The 27258-nt window shown below is 38.2% G+C and overlaps 1 protein-coding gene across 5 annotated transcripts in view; it reads left to right on the top strand.

Moving 5' to 3' along the window:
• The window catches only part of STXBP5 (syntaxin binding protein 5), a 160273-nt gene that overhangs the window by 37867 nt on the left and 95148 nt on the right, over positions 1–27258 (top strand). For all 5 annotated transcript variants that reach the window (XM_089530231.1, XM_089530227.1, XM_089530226.1 and 2 more), the window contains exons 3-6: positions 3110–3191; positions 3857–3957; positions 17315–17449; positions 21381–21444. In XM_089530231.1, coding sequence (XP_089386357.1) covers positions 3110–3191; positions 3857–3957; positions 17315–17449; positions 21381–21444 — 382 coding nt within the window. The remainder of the gene's footprint in view (positions 1–3109; positions 3192–3856; positions 3958–17314; positions 17450–21380; positions 21445–27258) is intronic.

Below are 27258 nucleotides of genomic sequence, written 5' to 3'. Positions count from 1 at the left end.
AACACAGGGCCAGCTGAGTGGGGGAATCCATAAACATTACAAGGTCGTCAGCATAGGGGGTGAAACATATAATGACATCTCATGGGGGGAAGGCTTTAGAGAAGAAAAAGGTCTTAAGGTTCTTCTTTAAAAAAGAAGAAGAACGTTAGGGATAAAGAAGATGAGATATTTGGCAGTAACTTTAACCAAAAATGTTAACAACATAGTACAAGGCAACTATAATCAGTTATGGAAAAAGATAAATAAAAAAATGAATATCTGGCCAAGTAAAAAATGGAATATGCTTACAAAAGTAAGGATGTTTAAAATGATTATATTATCCAAATTTCTATATTTATTTCAAACAATTCCAGTAAGGATCCCTACAAAAATAATAAGAGGATGGGACACAACAATTAAAATATGGATTTTGGGCAATAAAAAACCTAGGTTTACAAATGCACTACCGTAATTTATGGTCATCAAGAAGAAGGGGGGGTTGAGGTATCCCCTCTTTAGAGATATATTTTGAAGCAACCCAAATGAAAAGAATCTTAAAATTTGAATATGGAAGGGAAAAGAAATGGGTAAGGTTAGAAAGGTCAATAAATAAAATGGAACACAGCTCAGTAATTAGATTGAGTGGACAGAAGCATAAAGGTAATCTGATTGGCACCTTGAATGTAACTAAACAAATCTGGGGAAAATGGCAAAACATAATGGTAAATGGAAACTTTAAATGGTTTCCTATAGAAAGTCTGAATACAAGAAGTAACGAAGACTTAGGGAGAACACTAAAGGAAAAAAAAAGAAGTATTAGAGTTATAGGTGACCTACTTGATGAAGAGGGCAACCTGTGTGGGATGGAGAGACTTACCAATTTAATTGGATAGAAGTATTGGGTCCATGCAACTGGAATTAATAAACTCTTAAAGGATATATGGTGCATCTGTGTTATATGCGGGTGCACTTTACGCAGTCTTGAACATAGATGCTCAAGGCAGGGCAGCGCATCCCATTCAAATGAATGGGCACGTGTGCTCGTGGCGCCCCATGCGCCGTCGTGCATGAGCCCCATTGTTTCCAATGGGGCTCGAGCATAGGTGGAATTCGCCTTACGCGGCGGGGTCTGGAACGGATCCCCCGCATAAGGCAAGGACCGACTGTAGTTAAAAATATGAAAGAAAATAACGTAACACCATTGGAGAGGATCATCAAAAAGATACTAAATGAAGGCAAAGGTATTATTGGATTTATATATAGAGTAATATTAGAACATCAGTTTAAAATTGTAGCCATTTTGAAAGGAGTTTGGGAAAGAGATCTAAATTTAATAAGTGAAGATATACAATTGTGGATATAAGAAGTTAAGAGAAATGGGCACACTAGAATAAAAGAGCAACAGATTAAATTAATATGGTGATGGTACAGGATCTCTTCTCAATTAGCACTTTTCAGTAAAAATCTATCAGCTAAATATTGGCATTGTGGTGGGTCCAAGGGTTTTTACATGCATATGTGGTGGGATTGTCCATGTGTTCAGAAGTTTTGGGGTGAAGTGATAAGAGAGATTAATAAAATTATAGGCAAGGATGTTCATTTGAGCAAAGAGAATTGTATAACTTTAAATTTGAAGAATAAGGGACTGAAGAACAATGAAGAGAAAGCAATAAAGAATATATTAAAAGCAACACAGGCTGTGATAGCATCAGGATGGAAAGAAAGTAAAAATTGGAACTTGGCCAAGGTAGATAAGTATTTGGCAGATAAGCTGTTGTTTGATATTATTAGAGATAGAAGATAAAAATATACTAGAGAAAGGAAAGTAGAAGCTTGGAATTTGGATTGGAAAATCCTCTGCTTGTGCCTTCCCCCACCACCCCCTCCATCGGTCCCTCGCTTGCAAGAGGAGGAGAGGAGGCACCTGTGTTGGCTCCTGGGGCGTTGGCCTGGCAGGCAGTCGTGGAAACTGTTTTTGCCTCCTTTGAACTTTGAAGTTTGTTTTTATTGTATTTTTATTGTATCTTCACTGTTGTTAGCCGCCCAGATTCCTTGTTGATTGGGCGGGATAGAAATAAATTATTTATTTATATTATTATTTAAATCCTGCTTGAGAAAGTTAAAGGGAATATGGAGTACAATGAAGTCAATAATGCAATTAAATCCCACATATTGAATGTTAGGTATTAATTGTAAACAGTATATTGATCCTAAACTCTTTCAAGCCGTGCAGGAGGGGGGAGGGGGGAGTAGGGAATGGGGTATATGCAACATTGTATATATGTTAAAATAATTTAATAAAGATTTATTTAAAATAAATTAAAAAAACAATGTACAAATGCGAGAGATGCACAGTGAAAAAAGCCAATAGAAAGAAAATTAATTCATTTGAGATGTGGTGCTGGAGAAGAGTGCTGAGGATACCATGGACAGCCAAGAAGACAAATGGGTGCTGAAATAGATCAGGCCTGCACTATTGCTGGAAACCAGAATGACTAAATTGAGGCAGTCATACTTCTCCACAACACAAAGAAAAATGAGTCATTAGGAAAGGCAGTGATGCTAGGAGAGAGCAGAGAAAGAGAGGAAAACCCCATGCCAGATGGCTAGACTCTAAGACATGGGTCTAGGCCTGCACAACCTGAGCAAAGAGATTGAGGATAGGCCAGGAGTGTTGGAGATCCACAGGGTTAAAGTCAGCTTGAAGGCAGTTCACAACAACAATATATATGGAGGGGGAGAGAGAGAGAGAGAGAGAGCACATTAATAATTATAATTTATATAATAAATATGCATTCATAGTTATAATGCACTTACAAACTCTGGTGCCACAACAAAGTACAAATCCCAGAATTCCACAGTATTGATCAATGACAGTTAAAGTGGTTTTAATATGGATTATCTCTGCAGTGCAGATGCAACCTCAGGTATGAACTAGAAATCCAGCCTTAATCAGTCAGAGAAGACTGGTTCGCTGGTTTTCAGTGTAGGTTTTATTAAAAGTTATCCTGACATAGTTGAAGCTACTACTGAACACAGTAATGAATATATTTCAAATTTGAAGTTTTGCATAACTCTGTTTTCCATGCCAATTCATATTCAGCTAATGACCTTAATTAAACTGATGCAGTTTTGGTCGTCCAGGAGTTGAATGCTACTGCCAACATGATAGTGGTGCTGCAGTAATCCAGCTTCAGTTTCTGATCAATGAGGTCGGTATACTTGTCTTGTTTTTCTGTCAAGTACTTGGGTCAGCAAGGTAGTTCAGGAACTGTAAATTGAATAAATTAAAATTTGATACGCTTTTCTTTGTCTGTAGAAAGAGTACAAGCATTCAGAGTAGGCAGAAGGATATTGTTCCATGAACATAGCTCCAAAAAACACAGTTGTGGAATAATGAGTTGTATCCATTGCTTTTGAAATAGGAGCACCTTTTTGTTGATGGCTGCATTCAAATGTAAAACATACTTTGCTATGAAGAGCACAAGCAGACTTGAGTTCACATGCTCTCTGTTCCGTTTCTGTGAATGAGTGGAAGAGATGAGAAATTTCCCTACATGATTTGCTATAACTGTAATGCACTGTTTTGTTGAAAAGCAGCTTTGGGATTCTGATTTATAGTGTCTAGCTATGCATAGAATTTAACAGGCATAATAGGAAAAAGGATATTTGATATATTACCTGTCTTAAATTACAGTAATATATTGAGGATCCTTTTGTGACACCAAGCTGAGCAGCTGTGTACAAAACATTTCAAGTGTTTTAGAATATGACCAATAGGAATACAGTTATATAATCAACCTAAAAAAAACTTACAAAAATTAAATACTTACCCAAACTGCAGGTTCTGACAAAACCTAACTATTATCTTTTTAAGGGAGCCCTTGTGAGTGCCTTGGCTGATGATACCTTACACTTATGGAACTTGCGTCAGAAGAGGCCTGCTATACTACATTCTCTAAAATTTAACAGAGAAAGGTAAGAGTTACTTGTTTTCATCTTAAACGTTTGTCAACAATGTTCATCAAAATCAACAGAATGAATGAGATGTTAAATTGTCCTCCTATGGGCAGATGCATGTTCTGATACTTTTTTTGGTCCAGTTTTATAGATTCTTGATCACAGTATTCTGCGGTGATGCCGGTGACAGTGTCTGAACCTTCCTTTCTGGCTGCTCATTCCTTCCCATGAAAAATAAGGGTCACTTCAGAAGGGTGGTAGGGAGCAAGTGTGAGAGAAATACTGAAGAGAAGGGGAGTTATATGAATATGGGGGAAAATATTTCCAAATGAGAGAAAAAGCAGAAGGTATAATATTGATTTTATATGTTGGTACAATCTGCCATTCTTTTAAAAATTGCATAAACAATAACAAAATCTCTCATGCTGGTCTTTGGCCTCCTTCACTTATCTTTCAGCCTTGTTGTTTCTCAGCTGTAGTATATAACTGTTGATTATATGCCTTTTACCATGCTTTGACGAGCTCTACTGAACATTTGAGAGTGTTTAATTATGGATATTACTAAAAGTCACTAATTCTGTATATGCAGATCAACCTAGTTTATGGCTTAAGAGGTACAACATATCATTTCCCTCCAATGCTTTTAAACACTTTTGTTTTAACCTATAGATTGATACAGAATAAACAATGAATACTGCTGCTGTGTTTGGATTTGTTAGTAGGGACCAAGGGGGAAGTGTGAAGTCTGACTTGATCCTATTGGTACAGATTAGCTCTCATTCACTGAGTGGTAGTATGGTGTAGGGCAGTGATTCCCAAACTTTGGTCCTCCAGGGGTTTTGAACTTCAACTCCTAGAAGCCCCAGTCAGCTTGCGCAACGGTTAGGAATTCTGGGAGTTGAAGTCCCAAACATCTGGAGGACTGGAGTTTGAGAACTACTGGTGTAGAAGGGTTTTTTTTAAAAAATTATTTTGGTGTAGAAGTTTGAGTGTTAGACTAGAACTCCCCAAGACTATGGATTAAATCCCCATCCACCCATGGAAACTCACTGGATGACTTTGGGCAACTCACACACTCTCAGAAGGCAATCCCAAGCTTCCTCTGAAACAATCTTGTCAAGAAAACCCTATGATGAGGTCACTATAAATAGAATTGACTTGAACGCACTTAACAAAAACAACAAGTAAGATCTTGCTGTCCACCCATCTTTGCTTTCAGGAGCTCCTCGTGTTAGTGGGTTGTGGGTCCCTTTTCATTCCCAAACCCTGGATACTAGAGTTCTTAGTGTATGGCTGTGCCCCACATTTTCTTTGCCATATATGATGCTACCCTTATGAAATAAAGTAAGACAATTAAGTAGTGGGGTAGCAGAAAATTACATGGAACATTTATAGGTTATCTTATGTTAGATCCCATATATGTTATATATACAGTATGTGTGTGTAATTTAGAGCAGTTTTGTAAAGTTGTGTGAGTGGTACATGCTTTGCTCTTCCAGCAATTACAGGAATGGCAGTGCTAGTCCATGTAAGAAAGCATACACAACACATAGTTAACTCAAATTGAAATGGCCACAACTTTATTTGTTATAGCTGATGGAGCCTTGACACAGCATAGAGCAATGGCTCTGAGGCATCCTCCAATCCCCCCTGCTGACTGTTGTATTCCAGACTTCCAGCCCACCTGCTAGGAAATCGGTGGTGTGGGAAGTAAAACAGGAAGCACATGGGTATCTACCACTGCATGTTCCATGCATCATTTGGGAATGAGGCAGTTGGACCTGCTAATCTGAATATTCTTTGATTGTTTTTTGTGGGTTTTCCGGGCTATGTGGCCATGTTCTAGAAGAGTTTATTCATGACATTTCACCTGCATCTGTGGCTGACATCTTCAGAGAAAGATGCCAGCCACAGTTGCAGGTGAAACGCCAGGAATAAACTCTTCTAGAACATGACTCAAAAAACTATGGATGCCTTCCATGAAAGCCTTCGACTTCATATTCTTTTATTGCTTCCCCTCCTAAGATCCTTTAAGGCAGCAGTTCTCAACCTGTGGGTCGCAACCCCTTTGAGGTCGAAGGACCTTTTCACAGGAGTTGCCTAAGACCATTGGAAAACATGTATTTCTTATGGTCTAAGGAACTGAGACACCGCAATTCTATGGGTGGGGGGGGGGGGGGGTCACCACAACATGAGAAACTGTTTTAAAAGGTTGCAGCATTAGGAAAGTTGAGAACCACTCCCTTAAGGAGATCCCCAAACTGGAGGAGGCATGTATAATGGACCCATCTTTCCCCAAAACAGATCCATCCCAATACCAAAACTGCCAATCAGAGTTGGGACATTGCATCAAGAGAAAAAATAATACTGAAAGCCTCTACAAAGCCCATATTAATAAAAATAAATTAAAATTATTAATGTTAATAATTAGAGGAGGGAGAGGGGAAGCCACCTCCAAGAGACATTCTGCCAAGATGGTCTGGCTCTTTTTACATTTGCAGAATGGCAGGGGACATTACTTCACCTCCTCTGGGTTCTACCTCATGCGCACCGACTATGAGGCAGGAGTCCAGTTCTTTTTCAATTATTTCTGTTGGGACTCAACCCTTTCTCCTTAGTTTTTTATTTTCTGCCCTGCAGACTGGACAGAGGTTGCCCCTACTCAGAAAGATAGCAGAAGAGTTAAGAAATTAGGGAAAGGAATGAAAAGAAAAGACAAAAAGATAAATAAAGAACACAGAATGAAAAATAAAATTGCAAAAGACTGCTGAGAAATGGCAAAAGCCAACCAGATTACTGCTGCCCGTTCTTTGGGGAGGATGGCAATGAAAAATTAAAATGAATATTCCTCTCATCAAGTCAGAGTGAAAGTGAGAAATTAAAAGTGACGGAATTAAAAATACTAAAGAGTCCTGGTGAATTCCAGGATCCACCAGCAATTCTGTGGAGAAAGAATAGGGTATTGAGTCTAGGCAGACGCCTGGCAGGTCGGCTATTGAGAAGGCTCCAATAGGAGCCCAGTTTTGCTTTGCTGGTTCTTGAGAAGACAGTAGCACTGCAGAAGCAAGATGGGGGTGTTCCTTGCTTCCTGTATCCTCCTGCAGCTGATTGTACAGTGGCTGTTGTTTCTGTTTGTAAGTATACATTTTATACAGGTAGAAGGAACTGCCTGTAGAAAATACACAAACAGAATGGAACTTATTTCACTAGGCAATACCTAGTGAAATCCCATAGGCCAGTCGGAAACCTAGTCTGTATTTTCTAGTATTTCTAGTATTTGGGAATCTAGTTTGCAGTATTCCGTGTTACTTTATGTTCTTTGCTGTATCAGTGTTGAAAATTAAGAAAGTATATGGAAATTAGTAAAACCTATAATATTCACAGAATGCACGCACTCCTTTGTACAGTGCCATGAAGTGTTTCAAGGCACCTATATTGTATTTTGACCCAGAAGACATAACTAGACAAATAGCTTTTATGCTAGAATTAATATACTGACTAAAACCTGCCACTGTTTACTCATCTATTTTCACATGCCCATGTCCTGTGTTTAGATTATAAGTAATATACTGACTAAAACCTGCCACTGTTTGCTCATCTAATTTCACATGCCCATGTCCTGTGGTTAGATTATAAGTAATATATATGAATATTATTCATTAATAGAAATGCCTTTAAGTAGGCCCACAGAAAAATAATATTTTGTATAAAGGAGGAAAGTATCAGCAGGACTGAGGGAATTCCAACATTGGTTTTTTTTAGAAATACAGAAGTCTTGGGAGAGAGTGTACCATATTTTCCGGCGTACAAGATGACTTTTTGACCCTCTAAAATGGGGTCAAAAGTTGGGGGCCATCTTGTACGCCGGTAACGAGAGCCCCAGGAACCCAGCGCACTTACCTGGTTGTCCTGCCAGCTTCCAAAGGGCTCCGGAGCTCTTTGGAAGCTGGCGCGAGGGTGCCTCCCTGGCTGCCGGCTTCCAAAGCCCTGCGGATGCGGAGCCCTTTGGAAGCCGGCGTTTGTGGGCATCAGGCCCCCTAAACTTGGCCTATAGTAGGCCAGGGCACTGCATGCATGCGAGGCAGGCTTTGCAGGCCTCAGCAAAGGCCTGGGGTAAATAAAAATAAAAATAAAAAATGAGGGAGAGAGAGAGAGAGAGAGAGAAATAGATAGAGAGAGAGGGGGAGAGAGAGAGGGGGGAGATAGACACACACAGAGATAGAGAGAGAGAAATAGAGATAGATAGATAGATAGATAGATAGATAGATAGATAGATAGATGAGAGAGAGAGAGAGAAATAGATAGATGATAGATAGATAGATAGATAGATAGATAGATAGATAGATAGATGGGGGGAGGGAGGGAGGGAGAGGGAGATAGATAGAGAAATAGAGATAGATAGATAGATAGATAGATAGATAGATAGATAGATAGATGAAAGAGAGAGAAATAGATAGAGAGAGAGAGAGAAATAGGGAGGGAGGGAGGGAGGGAGGGAGGGAGGGAGGGAGGGAGGGAGGGAGATAGATAGATAGATAGATAGATAGATAGATAGATAGATGAGAGAGAGAGATAGGCAAGCAAGCAAGCCAAGATTAGAGAACGAGTTGGGGTAAATGCAGTGATGTTTTTTAAATTTTTATTTGGTGTGTATTGGAAGAGGGGTGGTCTTATACGGCAAGTATATCCCAAACTCTATATTTTAACTGGAAAAGTTGGGGGTCGTCTTATACGCCCAGTCGTCTTATACACCGGAAAATACGGTAATCCTTCTCTTTAACTGCTATGTGAGGAATGAGCTTGCTTAGTTGGTGTGGAATTCTGACTGTTGGGAAGGGGAAACAGAAAAGAAGGAACATATTACAATAGATTGTTAAAGCGTATGAATCTTAGGAGCACTGCAGTACTCTGTTCTGACTCCCAGTTCTCAGTGTGAAATTTTGTTGTAAGAATTTTGGCTAATCTAGGTCAGTAAGCCACCAGTGCAAGTATCATGGTCTTGTTTGTTAAGGCACAAGAAGTCAAGCTGTTGACAAAATGATTAAGCTGAAATGGGAAAAAAAGGAAAAAAGAAAACAACCCTTGCTGTTTTACAAATATATATCTTAAATATTTATCTCTTATAATATTAAAGGCCAAGTAAAGAGTTAGAAACCATGCAGTTGGATTCTTGGTTGTCATGTGAAGGCAGACAATGTATAAGATTATAAGTTAGTAGATATATATGGAAACAATTATTTGTCAAACATAATTGTTGGATTGTAACAATTTCAAAACATCAGAAATAAATATTTGAACCTTCCTAATTCTTTATTACTAACACTAAAATTAACAAAGCCACTCTGGAACTCCTTGAGCTGTCTTCTTCCTTCGGCCTATGAGAGAGAGAATAGGCTGACCAGCTCCATCAGGGTTAGCCTGAAGAAAGCGGCTCCTCCCTACATAACTGTCATCTTTTGGCCTGTGAGGGAGAGAATAGGCTGGCCCAGCTCCATCAGGGCTAGCCTGAAGAAAGAAGCTCCTCCCTCCATAACTGTCATCTTTTGGCCTGTGAGGGAGAGAATAGGCTGGCCCAGCTCCATCAGGGCTAGCCTGAAGAAGAAGAGCCCTCCCTCCAATCCATCTGCCTTGGTCCAGGCCTCAGAGGGAGAGAAGAATGCTGGACCTGATCCCCTCCCCTCCCCCCCTCACCATTCCCTTCTCCTTTTGTGTCGTGTCTTTTAGATTATAAGCCTGAGGGCAGGGAACCGTCTATTATCCCCTCTGTTGTAAGCCTCCTGGATTCCCAGTGATTGGGCGGCATATAAATAAATCCTATTATTATTATTATTATTATTATTATTCTGATTTCTCCAGCTCCCAGCTCTTATTCATGAATCTGACTACAGGTCCTAACATGTAATTCATTATGTTTGATCGCTTGATGCAGATATTTATTTTCTGTGATTGTAGGGAATTTTTCTGTTCGCAGAAGGCTTTCAGTCCAACACAGTTTGTAGAAAAGGGAAATCAGTTTTCATGGATTTCCATCTTCAGCTTCTCACCCTCTTCATTTTGAGCAGTCCCTCAGTTATGCACTGTGGTTTCTTCCTGCTCACCTACCGTTTCAGCTGACAGGAGTATCCTGTGGAATAACTTGAGAACAAACTTGGGCGCGTTACAGACCACTGAGAAGCAGCGGTCTGGCTCTGCCTCCGTTTGCAGCATCCGGGAACCGCAGCCTTTAAACAGCGCGGCTCCCGGATGCTGCAGAGAAGGAGCGTGGAAATCGCACTCCTTCTCAGGCCCTGGAAAAGGCGGCGTGAGTGCCAAAGGGCGCACTCGCGGCATCACTTCCGGTGCGCCACGTGCGGACACAGAGCATCCACTACGTCAAAATGGCGGTGCCCGTATGAACAGGGCACCGCCATTTTGTATGGACTGAGCCCGTGATAGGGTAAGGGGCGTCTAGAAGAGACGCCCCTTTTTCAAACTGGGACGTCCTCAGGACGTCCCTAATGGCGGTTTGTAACCCACCCTGGATGCAAAGCCAATGTATGTTTAATCTGGTTAACTGCATTATGTGGAAAATTAATGAAAATCAGAGTGTTTTCCTACTGTAATAACTTAATTGTTTGCAAAATAGGATCTGAGGATTTTTTTTTTTTTTTTTTTTTTTTGCTAAAGTAGTAAAAACTTCATTTTTGGAATGGAAATAAAACTGAGATAAGTATAGGTTTGAAACTTTGTTCCTTGGGAGAAGGCTCTTCCTTTTCCCCCATGAAAAGGATAAGAGTAGAGGTTTATGTGGTTGAAGAAACAGGGGAAGCTTTTGCAGCTTTTGCTGCTTGTTGCATTACCAAATAGGAATAGATAAATCCAGTGAATTGCACAGAATTTCAGGAACTCAAACTGAAATGTCCTTTAACTGCCTTCTGAATACTTCTTAGTCCTGGGGAATTAATGTCAGCTGTTGAGAACACTGATACAAAGGAAAAATTCTGAAGAAAAAGATGGGATTAGAATTATAGACTCATAGACTGTGGAAGAGACCACAAAGGCTCAACCCTCTTCTATGCAAGAATACACAATCAAAGTATTCCAAACATATGACAATTCAGACTCTGTTTAAAAACCTGCAAATGTTTAAAAACTACCAGCCTCCAAGATAGCATATTCCATTGCTGAACATCTCTTACTGTCAGAAAGTATTTCCTAATATTTAGGTGGAGTCTCATCCTGTGGTTTGATTCCATTGCTCCATATCCTGATCTCTGGAGAGGCAGAAAACAAGCTTACTCTATCTTCAATCTGACATCCTTTCAGATATTTAAACATGGCTCAACAGGTTGAGCATTGATTCCTTTTGGAAGAAGGAAAAAGACCAAGTAAAAGAAAGTGTTATGCCTTTTCTCAGTCTTCTGTTAGTATTTTGCCATCTTCTCCAGATAGTGGCCCTACCATTTCCTTATTCTTCCTTTTGCCATGGACATAACAACAACAACAACAAAGGCCTTTTTATTTTTTTTAACCTCTCTAGAAAGCCCAAGTTCACTCTGCACTTTAACTTTTTTGGCCTTCTCTCTTTACATGTTAGCTATTTGTTTGAATTCCTCTTTGGTGATTTCCCCCTTTTTCATTTCTTGCACATGTCCATTTTAAATTTTATCCCAGTTGAGAGTTCTTTAGACATCCATCCTGTTTTGTTTATAGACACCTCCCATTTTTCCTCCTCATTGAAACTGTTTGAAATTGTGTCTCAATGGCCTGTTACAGACAGGCCAAAATAAAGCTGCCTCGAGTCACTTTGGAGGTATGGTATTTCAATGATGCATGTGTCCTAAGAGTCTAAAAGCCACACCAAAGCCATGCTCCAGACCTAAGGACTGGAGTGCAGCTTTGGTGTGGCTTTTGGACTCTTAGGACTCATGCATCATTGAAATACTATACCTCCAAAGTGACTCGAAGCAGCTTTATTTTGGCCTGTCTGTAACAGGCCAATATCTCACTTTTAAGAAACTCCCATCCACCATGAATTACCTTCTCTTTTAGTGTTCTTGACCACAGGTTCACCCCATAGTATTTCCCTGTGTTTATGGAAATCAGCTTTCTTAAAGTCTCAGATTTTCCTTTCCACTGTATAACAAACTCTAGGAGAACATGGTCACTCCCACCTAAGGATCCCACCACTTCCACCCCATAAACCAGGTCATTACTGTTGGTTAGGATCAGATCTAAAAAAGATGACCCCCCCCCCCCGGTTGCCTCTTCCACCTTTTGGACAATGGAATTGTCTGCAAGACAAATGAGAAATTTGTTGAACCTTAATTGTTTGTGTAGTATTACTTCCAGAAATATCGGGAAGGTTGAAATCCTCCATTACTACTGCATCTCTCTTTTCTGAATGTTTGGTAATCTGTTCTAGGAAAGCATAACCTAAGTGCTCAGTCTGACTTGCGGGTCTGTAGTACACTCCTACAATGACTTCAGTATTGTTTTTCTCTTTCTTAATTTTTACCTGGTTCCGAGGATTTAGGTCATGGATCTCTTCACAGATGTAAGCATCCTTGGCATATAACACTACTCCTCCTCCTTTCCTGTTTGGTCCGTTTCTCTGAAATAGGTTATACTCTTTTACTACATTACTGTAGTAAATCATCCCACCAGGTTTCAGTGATGCCTACTATAGCATGTTTGCTTTGTTGTGCTAAGAGTTCAAGCTCATCTTGTTTATTTCCCACGCTCTGTGCATTAGTATAGAACAGTGGTTCCCAAACTTTGGTTTGCCGGGTGTTTCTGACTTCAGCTTCCACAATTCCTGATCATATGCCAGTCTGGCTGGGGCTTATGGGAGTTGAAGTCCAAGATATTTGTAATAGTTTGGAAACCACTGGTATAGAGATATCTAAGACCATTGGTCATTCCCCTTAACTGCTGATTTAAGCAATTTTTTTACCCTCCTATTGTTGGGTTCTTGTAATATTTTGTCTCTGAATAACATTCAGTACTTGAGGAACTCCTGCCGTCAAGAATACTGTCTCCCTCCCCCACATCATTCAGTTTAAAGCTGTCCTGATCAGGTTTGTTAGACTCTTAACAAAAAACTTCCTGCCAACTGCTGTGACCTAGTTTACAGTATTTTCCATTAACCAGCACTGTACATAATTTTTATAAAGACACATAAATGCTTGACTATGAATTTTTAATAAGTCAATTAAAATACTCTTGACTACATGGTAGGCACATCCATAAGTTATTAACATAGTGGCTTAATGTTAAATTTAAAACATTAAGTGGAAGTTCTTGTCTATATTAAAGTATTCTTTCACTCAACAAGCTTTATGTTCCCAAATAGCTTTTCCCATTTAATATAGTTCTTGTAATCATTATAATTTTCTGTTCAGATTCAGTTCAGGTAACACACAAACTGAAGTTTGCACTAATGGCTTAGGAAACAAATCATATTTTGACATTCAAATATGAAGGAATGTCATGATTGGGAACTGCTTGCCTCCTTTCCTGTGTGTTAGGTATTCTCAGTTCTAGGTGTTTGATTTCTCAGCATCATTTTTTCCTTGGATGATAGAAATTATTTCCTTTATATATTAATTTAAAATACTTAGATACTGTTAGAGGGCCCTTGAATGAATGTATAGTCAGATTAAAGACAGAGCACAAAAAGAGAAAAAATAAGTTTACAAAGCCAAAATCCTGACTAAACAGTACAGTTTTTACTGCCTTAGAAACCCAGATTTCCCTGGGATGGGAGTTTTATGGTCTGAATGCTGCTACAGAAGAAAGCTCTATCTTGTCTATCTATCAATCTAGCCAGTCTTGATCGTGGACACATTTGGATCTAGGATGAAGATCTCAGATTATGGACATTTTCATGTAGTATAAAGCAGTATTTGAAATATCATGGACCTAAATTGTTGTGGTCTGTGGACAGTAAATAGGACCATGGTGAAACACACTTTAATTACAGTATATTAAGTCTAGATTACTATAGTATACTTCATACAAAGGACTGTCTAGGAAGAGTGCTTGGAAACTACAGTTGACCAACAACATGGAGTCCCAATTGTTAATAGGGGCTTGTTTGGAAACATATTTGTTTCCATACCTAATTCCAGACACTGGTAATGATTTTTAAAGTCATTTATTATTTGTGGCTGAATGTGTGAAAATTTTCCTTCTTTTGCACAAGACTTTATGCCTGCAGAAATCATTACTGGACACTCTCCAATGTATCTAAATGAAACCCAGAATAATTCTATTTGGGACTCAAGCAGGGGCCTTTCAGGAGGAACTCCATCCCTCACCCATTCTTTAATGACCTTTTAAAGATAGACTTTTGGGCCATGAGTTCTTTCCCTGTTGAAGTAGATTTAACTTATTTGCTGGTGCTTGTCTATGAATTATTTTTGGTAGCTGCTTAGTCTTTTATCTTTCCATCCTGTTTTTGTGTCTTATGTATGCTTTTAGTGGCTTTTCAGACCTTATTCCATTAAGCCTTTGTACAACCATGCCAGCAGCATTTCTTCTGGAGAACACACGGACAGCAGTTGTAGAACACTTGAGCTGTACACACCTATATGTGACTTGACAATATGAACTTCTGTTTTCCGTTTATAGAATATTGCCTTTAAGCGATTTAAAACAGATTTAGGATGGGGGTGGGGGGGTGGGAGACAGATGCAAAAGAATCAGATAATCAAGGTGAGATTAGATGTTAGCAAAATTGCTCCAAAGAAATTATGACAGAATTAATGTTTGTGTGAAAGAAATAATGTTGTGACTTATGTTTTTATAAACACGATGATGGATTTTCTTAGGTATTGCCCATGGCAATAGCACGTGGACAGGATGAAGTTACAGTGATATTTAAGGGTGTTGAGTTAGTACTTCTGTGCAGTGCAATTATACTAACAAGATTAATTAGGCTTCTCAGAGCAGATTTATGAGGTTCAAACTGCAGAATGTACATGAGAGAAGAAATCAGGAAAAACAGAATGGATTTGTCAGTGTTGTTCAAAAACCTGCTTCAAGAAGATCCCTTGTTCTGTAGTTGTTTAAAAAAAGTTTTTGGAAGACTTCCAGCATGCTTGCAGTTACCTCTCTTTTTGTTTCAAGAGTCACCCTGTCAGAAAACATGGAATATTTTTCCAGGTCTCAGTCTGTATTTCATTCTGTATCAGAATGACTTCAGCAAACGTGTTTATGTGGATTGTCTCAGTATCTTTTTGTGAGTTATACAACATTGTTGCCTTCCATTTGAAATTGATTTCAGAAGGTTTAGTCTTGCTTGAAACTCTAGATTCATTTTCAGCATCAGCAGCTATTTGCTGGAAAAATCTGCCACTGTATGAATCTCTCTGCTTTTGTTTATATTTTTTTTCATTTTACTTACAGTACTTGGTGGTGGTGGTAGTGGTGGTGGTATACTTTTAAGTCATTTCTGACTTAAAGCTACCCTCAGGTGAACCCATCACTGGGTTTTCTTGTTCAGAGGGGTTTTTCCCTTGCCTTTGTCTGAGGCTGAGAGAGTGTGACTTGCCCCGGTCACCCAGAAGATTTCCATGGCTGAGTGGGAATTCAAACCTTGGTCTCCCAGGGTCCTAGTCCAACACTCAGATCACTACTTCATTCTGGCTGTATATGGTATTTTTAGGTTTCCTGTAATGAAAATTTCTTAAAGTTGTTATAGAAGAAAAAATGTTCAGTTATAGTGAAACAACAAATAAGAATAAAAACATAGCAAAAATGTTTTAAGAGACAGGTAAGCCAGTAAAACATAGCCAGTTAAAAATCTTGTATAAAGGTGGTTTAGCCAAATTCTACAGAGTTTTGCTTTATTGGAGCTTCAGTGTTTAAGACGTTGCAGTGAATTTTTTTTAAAATGAACGGTACTGTTTGGTTAATTGTTATGCACTACATTAAGTTCGGCAAATCATGATAAAGGTTTCACTTAAGTAGCATTGACAGTTTTATCAAAGGAGACATATGGCCTACAACTAGCAAAGGAAATCCATTGCAAGCATCTACAAATTGCCTCTCAAGTGACCTTGCCTCACTCTTCATACATTTATGTAAGTAATTACTCAAAATGCATTTAGATTCAATAGGAATTTATTATTGCTTACTTGAATTAATGCTCTACTGTGGCAGTCCCACTTTAGGTCTACTGTTTCATTAGTTAGATTCATGCCCACAAATACTGAACTCAGACAAAGCTTTTCTTCTAATGAATATTGACTCTTGCTTACTTTTAGTAATTTTAGTAGCCAGAATCTCTTATCACTTCTTTACCTCCATATAGCAAGTTTATGCTCTTCATTATTGTGTGTTATTCCCAAGAAATCATTGTCAAAATAGAAGCTTTTAAGAAAGGAGAAACTGACCATCTTGGATATTTAAGTGACACATTTCACTCATTTCCAGTCAATTAGAAGACCCTAAGAAAGTGGACCCACATACTACATGAGCAACAAGCCTTGAGCCTCTCTTTTTATGTTTCATGCCTATATTTTCAGGCACAACTACCTAAAATTAAAACCTTTGAAGAAATTTAGAATAATGGGTGCTTCGGAGTCTGGTTTCTTTATCAAATGAAAATAAAGGTGTTTTTTTTTTATTAAGCAGTTGCATTTGGCTGTGGCATCCTTTTTTGTGTGACAGCAGAGCACTTTCTAACCTAGTTTTATATCTCCATATTTAGCAATTTGTTCTAAATATATTGTGGATTTTTGCATAATCACTCATTTTGGGTTTTCTAAATTGTTTAACATACTACATCTTTTGCGTCATGGAACAGTTCAGTACCATATCATAACATGGTAATCAAGACCTATTACTGTATAGTTATGCATTCTTGCTTGGAATTGAACAATTAGTATTATATTTTGAGTGTTCTCTGTTTATATAGTGGACACACACATTCAGACTACTTTTTTGAAGTTGGAGTTGGGAAATTATTTCAGTTGTGCATGGCTTCTCAGTGAAAAAACAGACGTAGGTTAAATACAGTTCAATCATCTGAGTGTGAATTTGATAAAACCTTTATGAGGATATATGTGAAGTACAACAATGTGTAGGAGCTGGTGTGGTATAGTGGTTTGAACACTGGACTGTGACTCTGGAGAACAAGGTTTGAATTCCCACTTAGCCATGGAAACCCTTGGGCAATCACCCTCCTCTCAGCCTCAGAGGAAGGCAAAGGCAACCCACCTCTGAACAAATCTGGCCAAGAATATCCCGCTTGTCTTAAGGTTGCCATAAGACAGAAATGGCACAACAACAAAACAGTGTGTTCATCTATTGATTTTTAGTGTTTGACCTTAAAATTTAGAGAAATTATATTTTTGTAAATTCCATTTTTGTATGTGTTCTCTTTCAGGATAACATTTTGCCATCTGCCTTTCCAGAGTAAATGGCTGTACGTGGGCACTGAAAGAGGAAATATACACATTGTCAATGTGGAGTCCTTCTCTCTCTCAGGCTATGTCATCATGTGGAATAAAGCCATTGAACTGTGAGTATGGTTTGAGTTAAAAACAACTGTGATACATTTGTTAACTTTTATAAGTGTGTTCTAACTGACAGAACATGCTAAATATAAAAGTTTGCAACTTCTTTTGTTGCTGTTGAAAAACCTTGGCTACTAATCTGTCAGCTGTGCATGGATATTTAAAATGATACAAGTACTTCAAGACAATATCACCGCTATGTATAAAATATTGAGAAAGGTTGCATTCTTGTTTATTAAAGTTCATTTGGAACATTACAGTCATATGCCTCTTTATTGAACAGTATGTCTCAATGTACTCAGTGATGAGATTTTAGAACTATACTTTCTAGTACACAGAGTCATAGTTTCAGTGTAGTTGTAGAATTGTTTTCCATATATTTTTGTACCCTTGTGTATGTGTTTTTTAATTTTGTGTTTTCGGATAGAGAAAAGTATTTCCAGTATCCAATGAATTCTTCAATGTTTTTTGAGAGCCATTTTATGTATAGAGGCCTGTGTGTATAGCTGCCAGCATTGTGTAGTGATTTGAGTATTGGACTGAGACTCTGGAGATGAGGTTTTTAATTCCTGCTCAGCCATGGAAACCTTGGGGAGGTCACACTTCTCTTAGGTTCAGGGAAAGGCAAAGGCAACCCTCTCTGAACATATCTTGCCAAGGAAACCCAATGATATGCTTGCGTTAGTGACGCTAAGTCATAAATGACTTGAAGGCACACAACAATAACAACAACAGTGTGTGTGTATCTGTTTACGCCTTCAAATTGCTCGATGACTTAGGGCAACCTCATCAATTTCATAGGGTTTTCTTAGGCAAGGAATACTCCGTGGTGGTTTTGCCAGTTCATTGCTCTGAAATGTACCCTACAGCACCTGGTATTTGTTTGTGGTTTCCCATCCAAGTACTCACCAGGGCTGACTCTCCTTTGCTTCCAAGATCAAACAGGAGGTGTTGAATCACTTAGAAAATACACCGTAGATCATCCATTCTGATTTATTAATCAGGGATGTTGCCAGGATTTTAAAAAGGGGGGTCCAGACTAAGTGCCACCATTATAATGGGGCTTGGGTGCAGTGGCGCAGCAGCACGCACCATTCATTTTTCTAATGGAAGGGGGGTCCGGACCCCAAGGACCCCCCCCCCAGCTACATCCGTGTATTAATTTAACATAACTTCAAAGTTATATGGGTTGTATCCAGAGAAAAACGTTATAAACAAACAAAAGTCTGTTATTAATCCTGTGGAGCTAAATCCATTGTTGGTCCTATCTAGAACAGGCCTATTGAAATCTATTCTTCTAACTGGTCTGTTTGTTATGTACAATTATGTTACGTAGGCCTGTGCTATGTACAATCAACATTGGATTTAGCCTTATGTATGTTTACTTGACGAGGACATTTTATTAAAGAATTTAAAATAGTAAATCACTCAAATTCAGTTGTGTACATATAAATATTTTTGGTGCTAAAGTGGTGCCTGTTGAGGAGTGGATTGGATGAGGGCAAACAACTTGAATCTTGGTCCAGGCAAGACAGGGTTGCTCTTGGTTAGCTGAAAGGAAGATCAGGGAATAGAGATTTAGCCCGTGTTAGATGTGGCTTGTGCTCCCCATAAAGATGCAGGTCTGTGGCTTGGGTGTGCTCCTGGATTCAACCTTAGCCTGGAAGCTCAAGTCTTGGCATTGGCCAGGAGGACATTTGTACAGTTAAGGCTTGTGTGCCAGCTGTTCTGTCCTTGAGATGTCAGACCTGGTCATGGTGATTCATACCTTAGTTACATCCTTTTTGGATTACTGTAACAAACTTTTTGTGAGGCTGCCTTTGAACAGTGTGAGGAAACTTGCGCTGGTCCAAAGAGATGCCACTAGATTATTAACTGGGCTGGATACAGGGAGCACACAACTCTCTTGTTGGAACAGCTCCCTTGTCTGTCTGCCTGTCTGTCTGGTTTTGGGGCACAATTCAACATGCTAGCGATGCCCTATGAAGCCCTATGTGCTCAGGTTAAGGTTACTTAAAGGAACTTACCTGTATTTTGAAATCTTTGGGGGCAGCTCTTCTTTTTGTCCCACCACCCTCAAGGTGCATTTGGTAGAAAGCAGTGAGTGCCTTCTCAGTGGCTGCTTCCAGGCTCAGGAACTCCCTTCACCTTTCTTACTATGTTTCCACAATCTTTAACTCTCATGGGCCTTTGAGAATTATTTTTTGAGGAAAAGGCCTTGTATACTGTACTGCATGGTATGTATGTATGTATGTATGTATGTATTTATTTATTTATTACCTGTCTCTCCCCAAGACTTGAGGTGGTGTGCAACATAGATTAAAATACAATATATATAAAATTTACCATTAAACACGTCAATTAAAACAAACATAGGATTAAAATGGCCATTACCATTAAAATCATCCAAGTTAAAATATGCCAATTTAAAATACACAGTTTTAAAATTGACTGAGTAAGTCTGCTGGAAGAGATAGGTCTTTAATATTGTTTTAAATTCAGACAGCATGTTTAGCTATTGAATATATCCTGGCAGGCCATTTTGCAATGTAGGGACAGTTGATGAAAATGACTTTGGGATTACAGTCTAGTTTTGGCCAGTTGAAGTAAATGTATGCATTATAGGGAAGAGGGTGATCCTATAGGTAATCTGGACCCAAACCATGTCTCAAAGGTAATAATCAACACTTTCTACTTCATCTGGAAACTAACTGGCAAGCAGTGGAGTGATTTTAATATTGGTGTAATATACTCACTCCTAGATGTCCCAGCAATCAGTCTGGCTGCTGTATTTTGAACTAACTGAAGTTTCTGAACTTGATAAAAAGGTAACCCAATGTAGACGGTATTGGAGAAGTCCACTGTGAGGTTACCGCTGTGTGCACTATGATCTTTAGGTTCCAATTCTAGGAAGGGACACAGCTGGTGTGTCTGGCAAAGCTGATAATAACTACGCCAGACCGTCATATCTATCTGGAGTAACATTTGGGGAAAGGGACCCAGGAGCACTTCCAAGTTGTGAACACTGTTTTTCATGGAAAATATAACCCCATCCACAACCTCCAATCCCAGTTAAGACTTTTGATAGTAAGCACCTGTATCTTGTCTGGATTTATTTAGTTTCAATTTGTTTTTCTTCATCCACCCCATTACCTCCTCCAGGCATTCATTCAAAGAAGACACATAGGCATCCCTTTTAAAGGCATGGAGAAATGGCTTATGTTTTTAACTAGTTTTAATTTTAAGATGGTTTAATTGCCTTTTAACATTTGTATGCTGTGAATTCGTTATAACCCATCTTGACACCACCCCCCCTCCCCCCAAAAAAGCAGAATTTAAGTAAATATGGCTATTTGGCTTAGGTACAGGCTGTCTTAGACCATATTTCTAGTTATAAACCTGCCTGGCCCCAGAGATCTGTAGGAGACAAGCGAGGACCTTCTCAATGGCTGTCCCTGCACTTTGGAGTTCCCTCCCTAGGGAGGGTAGGGTGGCCCCTCCTTTGGGTAGCAGGTGAAGATCTCTTTTTTAAAAGAATTCAGATAGGCTTTTAACAAAATTCTGTAAGTGCTGTACTGGTTTAAATTACATTGTGTAACTTTTAAAATCATGTTTGAGTATATGTTTTAATATGGTGATAGTTTAATTTGGTTTTGATGTTGTATTTTTAGTTGTAATCTTTTTAATATGTAAGCCACTGTGAGTCCCATTTCGGGGAGAAAGGAAGGATAATAATATTTTTCTCAAAAAATGTTATCTCTGCAACAGCAGTATAACAGTGGAAAACTTAAAAGAACAAATGTAACAGAACTAGGAAGAATAATTTGCCAATTGGCTGAAAATACAATAGATGAATAAATTTGTGAACTACTGTATAAACAGGCTAACTACATGTCTGTATTTAGTTTTAAAAATAGATAATGTTTACATTTTCAGGTCATCCAAGTCTCATCCTGGGCCTGTTGTTCATATTAGTGATAATCCAATGGATGAAGGCAAGGTAAGCTTTTTTTTAACTTACAGCATTAGTGTATAAAAGCAAAACAGCTGAGCCTTCAAGTTATCGAACTGATTAAAGGATGTTGAAAAAAAATTAACTGAGAAATCAGAGCACACATCCCACTTCTCAGTGAGATATCTTTGTAGCGTTTTGTAGGTATATATTAGTGGAAGTAACTATTTAACAACCATTGCAACAAGCTTTATTTCCTATTGTATGTACAGTCCATCCTTGCCTTACGCGGGGGATCCGTTCCAGATCCCGCCGCATAAGGCAAATTCCTCCTATGCTCGAGCCCCATTGGAAACAATGGGGCTCGTGTGCGGCGGCGCGGGAGCGCGCGGGGCACAACAGGCGCGCGCGCCCATTCAATTGAATGGGACACTCCGCCGTGCGTGCGCCCCGCGGTTTGAGCGTGTAAGCTCAAGTCTGCGTATGGCGCGCCTGCGTATGGCGCAGGCGCGCTGAACTTAAATTTCTTTTGTAGTGACCTAGTAAAGTCTCTAGTAAAGTCTCTACAAGTCTCTTTTACAGGCCTAGTAAAAGATATGTTAAAACATGAAAAATTCTTTTTAAAAAACTAGACATTTATAAGAATATTTAATCTGAGCGTGAAAGTACTGCACTTCCTTTTTCATATGCTAATAGTCTGTTAAAAAAAGTAATACGATGCTCGGGTGAATAACAACTGTTCAAAAATTTTTAAAAACATCAGAATGACATTATCTGTTATATGTATTTAGATGATACATTTTTCTTTGTAGAAATAAACAACACAAACATACATTTAGAGATGTGAACTACATTGGAAATCCAAAATCCAGACAGGGACATGGCTTTGGGTGACTTTCGATTGGGAAAACTCCTGCTAGGGAAAAGTGTAACTGTGCTCTTATTGCTTGTCTATTATAAACCTTGATTCTTCCTCCCACCTTCCTCTTAAAATGGTATTGAAGTACTGTTAGAGGAAAGGGGTGCTTTTGTAGTACCTACCTTAATGTAGTTGGTTAATGTACTTGAAGTTATAGAACTTAATGGAATGAAACATATGTAACAGTTATCATATTGGTTTAAGATACACTGCCCTTGGCGTTGGAAATGGCCACTTGATTTTTTTTTCCTTACTAAGAAGATTTTCCTTACTAAAGCTGCTACCTGTGTGCTTTACTTACTGATCTTATGGAATAGTTTAGAAACTATTCTTCTTTCTTTCTTTCTTTCTTTCTTTCTTTCTTTCTTTCTTTCTTTTCTTTTTGGTTGAACTCTGAGACAGGGAAGCACTTTTTTTCAAATAATATTTTTTTAAATAAATGATTACATATAGCTGATTTCTAAACTATAGTACTTTGAATTCTCTGGGTTTTGGTTTAAGAACCTCACGTGGATACAAAATCCATGGATGCTCAAGTCCCATTATATACAATGATGTAGTAAAATGACATGCCTTATATAAAATGACAATATCAAGGTTTGTTTTTCGGTTTTTTGTGGTATGGGATTTGGTGAGTATTTTCGAACCCATGGTTGGTTGAATCAGTGGATGCAGAATCCACAGAAACGGCAGGTCAACTGTACATCATTTCATTTACCCTCTTCTTTTTTCCCCCTGCTCCTCCTCCTCCTCCTCCTCTATTTTGCTGTAAAACTTGATGCCATATGTTTAAGAGACAGATATTCCAAATACCATTTAACCAGCAAAATGGCAGACTTTTCTGAGATTTTCGACTATTATGCAAGCATAGCTATTAGATATTTATTCTTACTGTACTAGCAGCTTATGAGACACTGCTGATCCAAACATAAATGTATTAAGCTTGCATTCAAAAACCAAATGTTTACTTTACCTTTCCATTTTTAGTAAAGCAGGCATTCTAGCAATTCAAATCTTTGCCTGCATTTGATAATTTTCTGACATCACTACATAAGAATGATGTCTAATTTTACAAAGTAACCAGATTAAATCAAATTTAGCATTTTACAATTTTTTTGTGAGCAGGATTATGATAAATATTGGAATATCCCCTTTGATACTAGGATTAAAAATGGATCTTGAAGACATTTATGTGCAGAGAAGGGACTTACATAATACCTTTTAACACTTTTGGCTGGGAAGTATACCAGATTGTTGGAGATTATTCCCAAACAGCAGTAGGTGTTTTGTGAAGTCTGTGGTTCAGCTATAATAAATTTCATGTATTGCTCTTTAATAGCTTTAATTTTTTTGAAAAAACTTTAAAATTATTTGTCTTTCTGCAATGTCAATTTATTACAATAGTCTACCAGTGCTGAACCTTTAAATTTGTAGCATTACTATAAAAAAGCTTTTATTTCCTAAATAGTGCCTCTGTATGTGTGTGTGCGCGCGCATGTGTGTGTATATGTAAGTCACATATACAGCATATTTACAAATACTCAGTTTTGACTCATTTCTTTAATGACAATGTAGAATGTAGAAATGCATGCTCCCTTTTGTAATGTTTTCTTCCATTGTAATATAAAATACTTGTTGGAAGGGCATATATGTTGAGAGTACTACTCCACTTTGTCAGTTGTGTTTGTTTTGTCCTTTGACCATTATATTACATTCTCAGGCCTGAAGGAGCAATCCACAACATTGGGATATTCCCTCATGTCAAATCCATTTAACAGCTGCCTGATTCTGTCTCCTTTTCAGTTTTACTTTTCCTGCCTTACCAGGTGGTTGACAATCTCTCTCTCTCATTCTATAACCATACAATTAATATTAAACTCTATTTAGTTGGACATTAGGTTGGAGAAAATGAAGCATAGAATAAAGAGGAAATGTGAAAGAAAAAGAAGAAAAAAAAGGAAAAAGACAAGAAACAAGTGCTACTTGCAATTCAAAAAAGAAAAGTGGACAGGAGATATTTTAGGGGAGAAGACTACTCTTTTAGAGGAAAAAGTTTCTCAAAAAGAAGAGACTTCAGAAATTTCAAACAATAATGAATTAAAGAAAGACTCCACTTTAGACAAACAGGGTCATCAACAGCCAAGAAGAGGAGATGCTCGCTCCAACAGGGGTAGCAGACACCAATACTGACATGAGAGAAGTGTCAGCAGAAAGAAAATTATATCACTTTGGCCATTTGTGGGAAGCCATAACAATGAATACTGCAATAATAGGTACTTCAAGTAGTTCAGCAAGGGTTTGAAATCATTTTCACAAAATGACCAATGGGAAGCTATCTTTCATCACTGGTATCAGAAAACTAAATCAAGAGGGAGACAGCACAAATGGAAATACAATATTTACGGACTTCAGTGCAGGAACATGGCTGGATGACACTCCTTATTAGCGCTCCACAACAAGGAGGACTTTTGCTTTAAATTAACCACAGTCAGAGGATTCTCTGGCTGGTGGAATGTTCCTGGGCCAAAGGGAAAATGAGGGATTTGCCCATGAATATCTGGAAACCTCTTTACTCATGAGTCAAGAGGTTTCAAAACTTTCATGGGCAAATCCCCTGTTTACTCATGAGTAAACCACCTTTTGGGGCAGTAGAATGCTCAGTGAACAAGGGGAGGCCATGGGAACTACTTCTATGCCCAAGCCATGAAAAGCAACCAGTCTTATTTGATGGATCAGTCAGACACTGAGCCAGCTACATGCTTTCTTCAAATGTTTAATTAGACCATAGGATTATAAACATGAAGAATTCTGATTGAAATTATGGAACAGAAACTTTGTTAAGCTGCCTTCTTTGTGCATTCAAGAACTGAGTAAGTGATGTTTATCCTGTAAGATCATGATTTAAATATAAGAAGAGCTGGTTGTTGTGCCTAAAGGTTTATAACAAAGGATTTGAGATCATGTGATTTTATAGATGGATTGGATTTTATTAAATATAAGATTGATTGGAATTGAATTTAATAAGAGGAAATTACAATGTGAGAAAGTGGAGACCTTATCTTTCAGAAATTGATAAATGATTGTAGCCAGACTATAACCAGACAGAGGTAGGGACACAGTGGAGGTTTTGGTTTGTGGACTTTTAATTATGTGAGTTCTGAATATAAGGAAAGAATATGGAAGTTTCTCAAGAATTTTTACTGAAGCTGTCGGCAGAGAGTTGTCTGTTGAAGAATCCCCCACACATGATGAAGCATCTGAAAAGTGGTGTGATGAAAGATTTGAGACTGGGGACTATTGGATTTTAAAACCTTATGACAGATCTGGTAGGATGCAATGCCAGATGAAGTGAAAATAGTGGCTCCTAGTATGGAAACTACAAATGAAGGTGAGGAGAGAGATGGGGCTAGTCAGGAAAGGATGAGTATGGAGAATACATATATGGGAGAACAAATTAAAGTTCATTTAGTGGTGGGATTAGCCTAAAAAGAAGAGAGGAGGGTTGAAGAAATATTGGATTTAAAAATAGAAACTACAATCTGGAGTTGGGAGGATAAGAAGGAAGCTAATCTCTAAATGATGTCTAAAGGATGAGAAATACATATATGGAAAAATAAAAGGGGTTTGGAGGGAGGGATTAGGTAGCAACATGGTGGAGAGGACTGAAAGTAGGTGAGGACATGGGATGCATGATCTCCCAGGTAACCACTCTCAACAGAGTGGAAACAAGATGACTGTAAGAACAAAATGTGGGGGAGAGCGTTTGATGATTTGGGGAGGAGGAGGTTTGTATGGCTGAGGAGAAAGGCTCAAATTATATTTAAAATTAAAGGGGTAGTGTCTGCTTTAAAGTGGACTTGATTACAAGATAAATTACACTGAGATTTGTAAATAATTGTATAAAGTCAAATATGATAGAAATGTAGAAGATGGATTAGATTTAGTGATACTTTATTATATGTAACACTCACAGTTTTAACTGGAAGAAATAGTATTATACAATTATGCTAGTAAGATAGTTATTACTAAAAATGGAAGAAAATAATATTGCTTAATATGATGTAACAGCCCAATTGATATGATTATATAAAGATGAGTGATAATGTAATGATATATTAAACTATTTTCCAAGATTTTCTCTTGGAAAGAGAAAAAAATAGCTTAGAGAAATAATGAGAATAGGATAAGGAAAGAAGAGAATTGCTGGATTTTATTTAGAGTGGCTTAAGATAATTACTGTTTTCTAACCTCCAAAATGAAGAAGGGTAGTCATCTTTTTCTTTGTCCTTTAATCTTTCTATCTTGTTCTGTACAGTGTGCCATGCTATCCACTGGATTTTGGTTCCTGAACCCCTCATGGATACCAAAATCTGTGGATATTGAAGTCTTATTATATTATGGTGTAGTAGAATGGTGTCCCTTATGTAAAATGGCAAAATCAAAATTTGTTTTTTGTATTTCTTTCTCTCTTTCGTTTTTGAGATGTATATTCTCAAGTGGTGGATGGTTAAATTAGTGGATGCAGAATCTGTGAATACAGAGGGCTGACTGTATTTTTCCCCTTTTCAATTTTAATGTATCAATATAACATGCAATTAAAAAGAAATACACAATTGAATTCAAATTGGGGCACTAGAGTAGGTCCCATCCCATTGTAAATTCAAAGGAGTTACTCCAGTTTAGTTTATGGACCCAAAACACAATGGGGGCACAGATTTGTCTTGGACTTAAAGTACATGAATGGGTATGTGCAATAATAAAAGTTCAAGATAGAGAAATTACAAACTATTCTAGAGAATTTGGTCCTAAATGATTATTTATTTTGATGGGCTTGAGAGAATTATATTTGCATGACGCTATGCACTGAAGCTGTAGAAAGTACTTCAGGTTAAGTTATAACAGCTGTCATTATCAGTTCAAGGCTCTTCTATATGGTCTGCACA

This window comes from Sceloporus occidentalis, unplaced genomic scaffold (assembly GCF_023333645.1).
Source record: "Sceloporus occidentalis isolate IW3139 unplaced genomic scaffold, rSceOcc1.0.p SCAF_6, whole genome shotgun sequence".
NCBI lineage: Eukaryota > Metazoa > Chordata > Lepidosauria > Squamata > Phrynosomatidae > Sceloporus > Sceloporus occidentalis.
The sequence above is the reverse complement of the archived record's forward strand: the minus strand, read 5'-3'. Positions and strand labels throughout refer to the sequence as shown.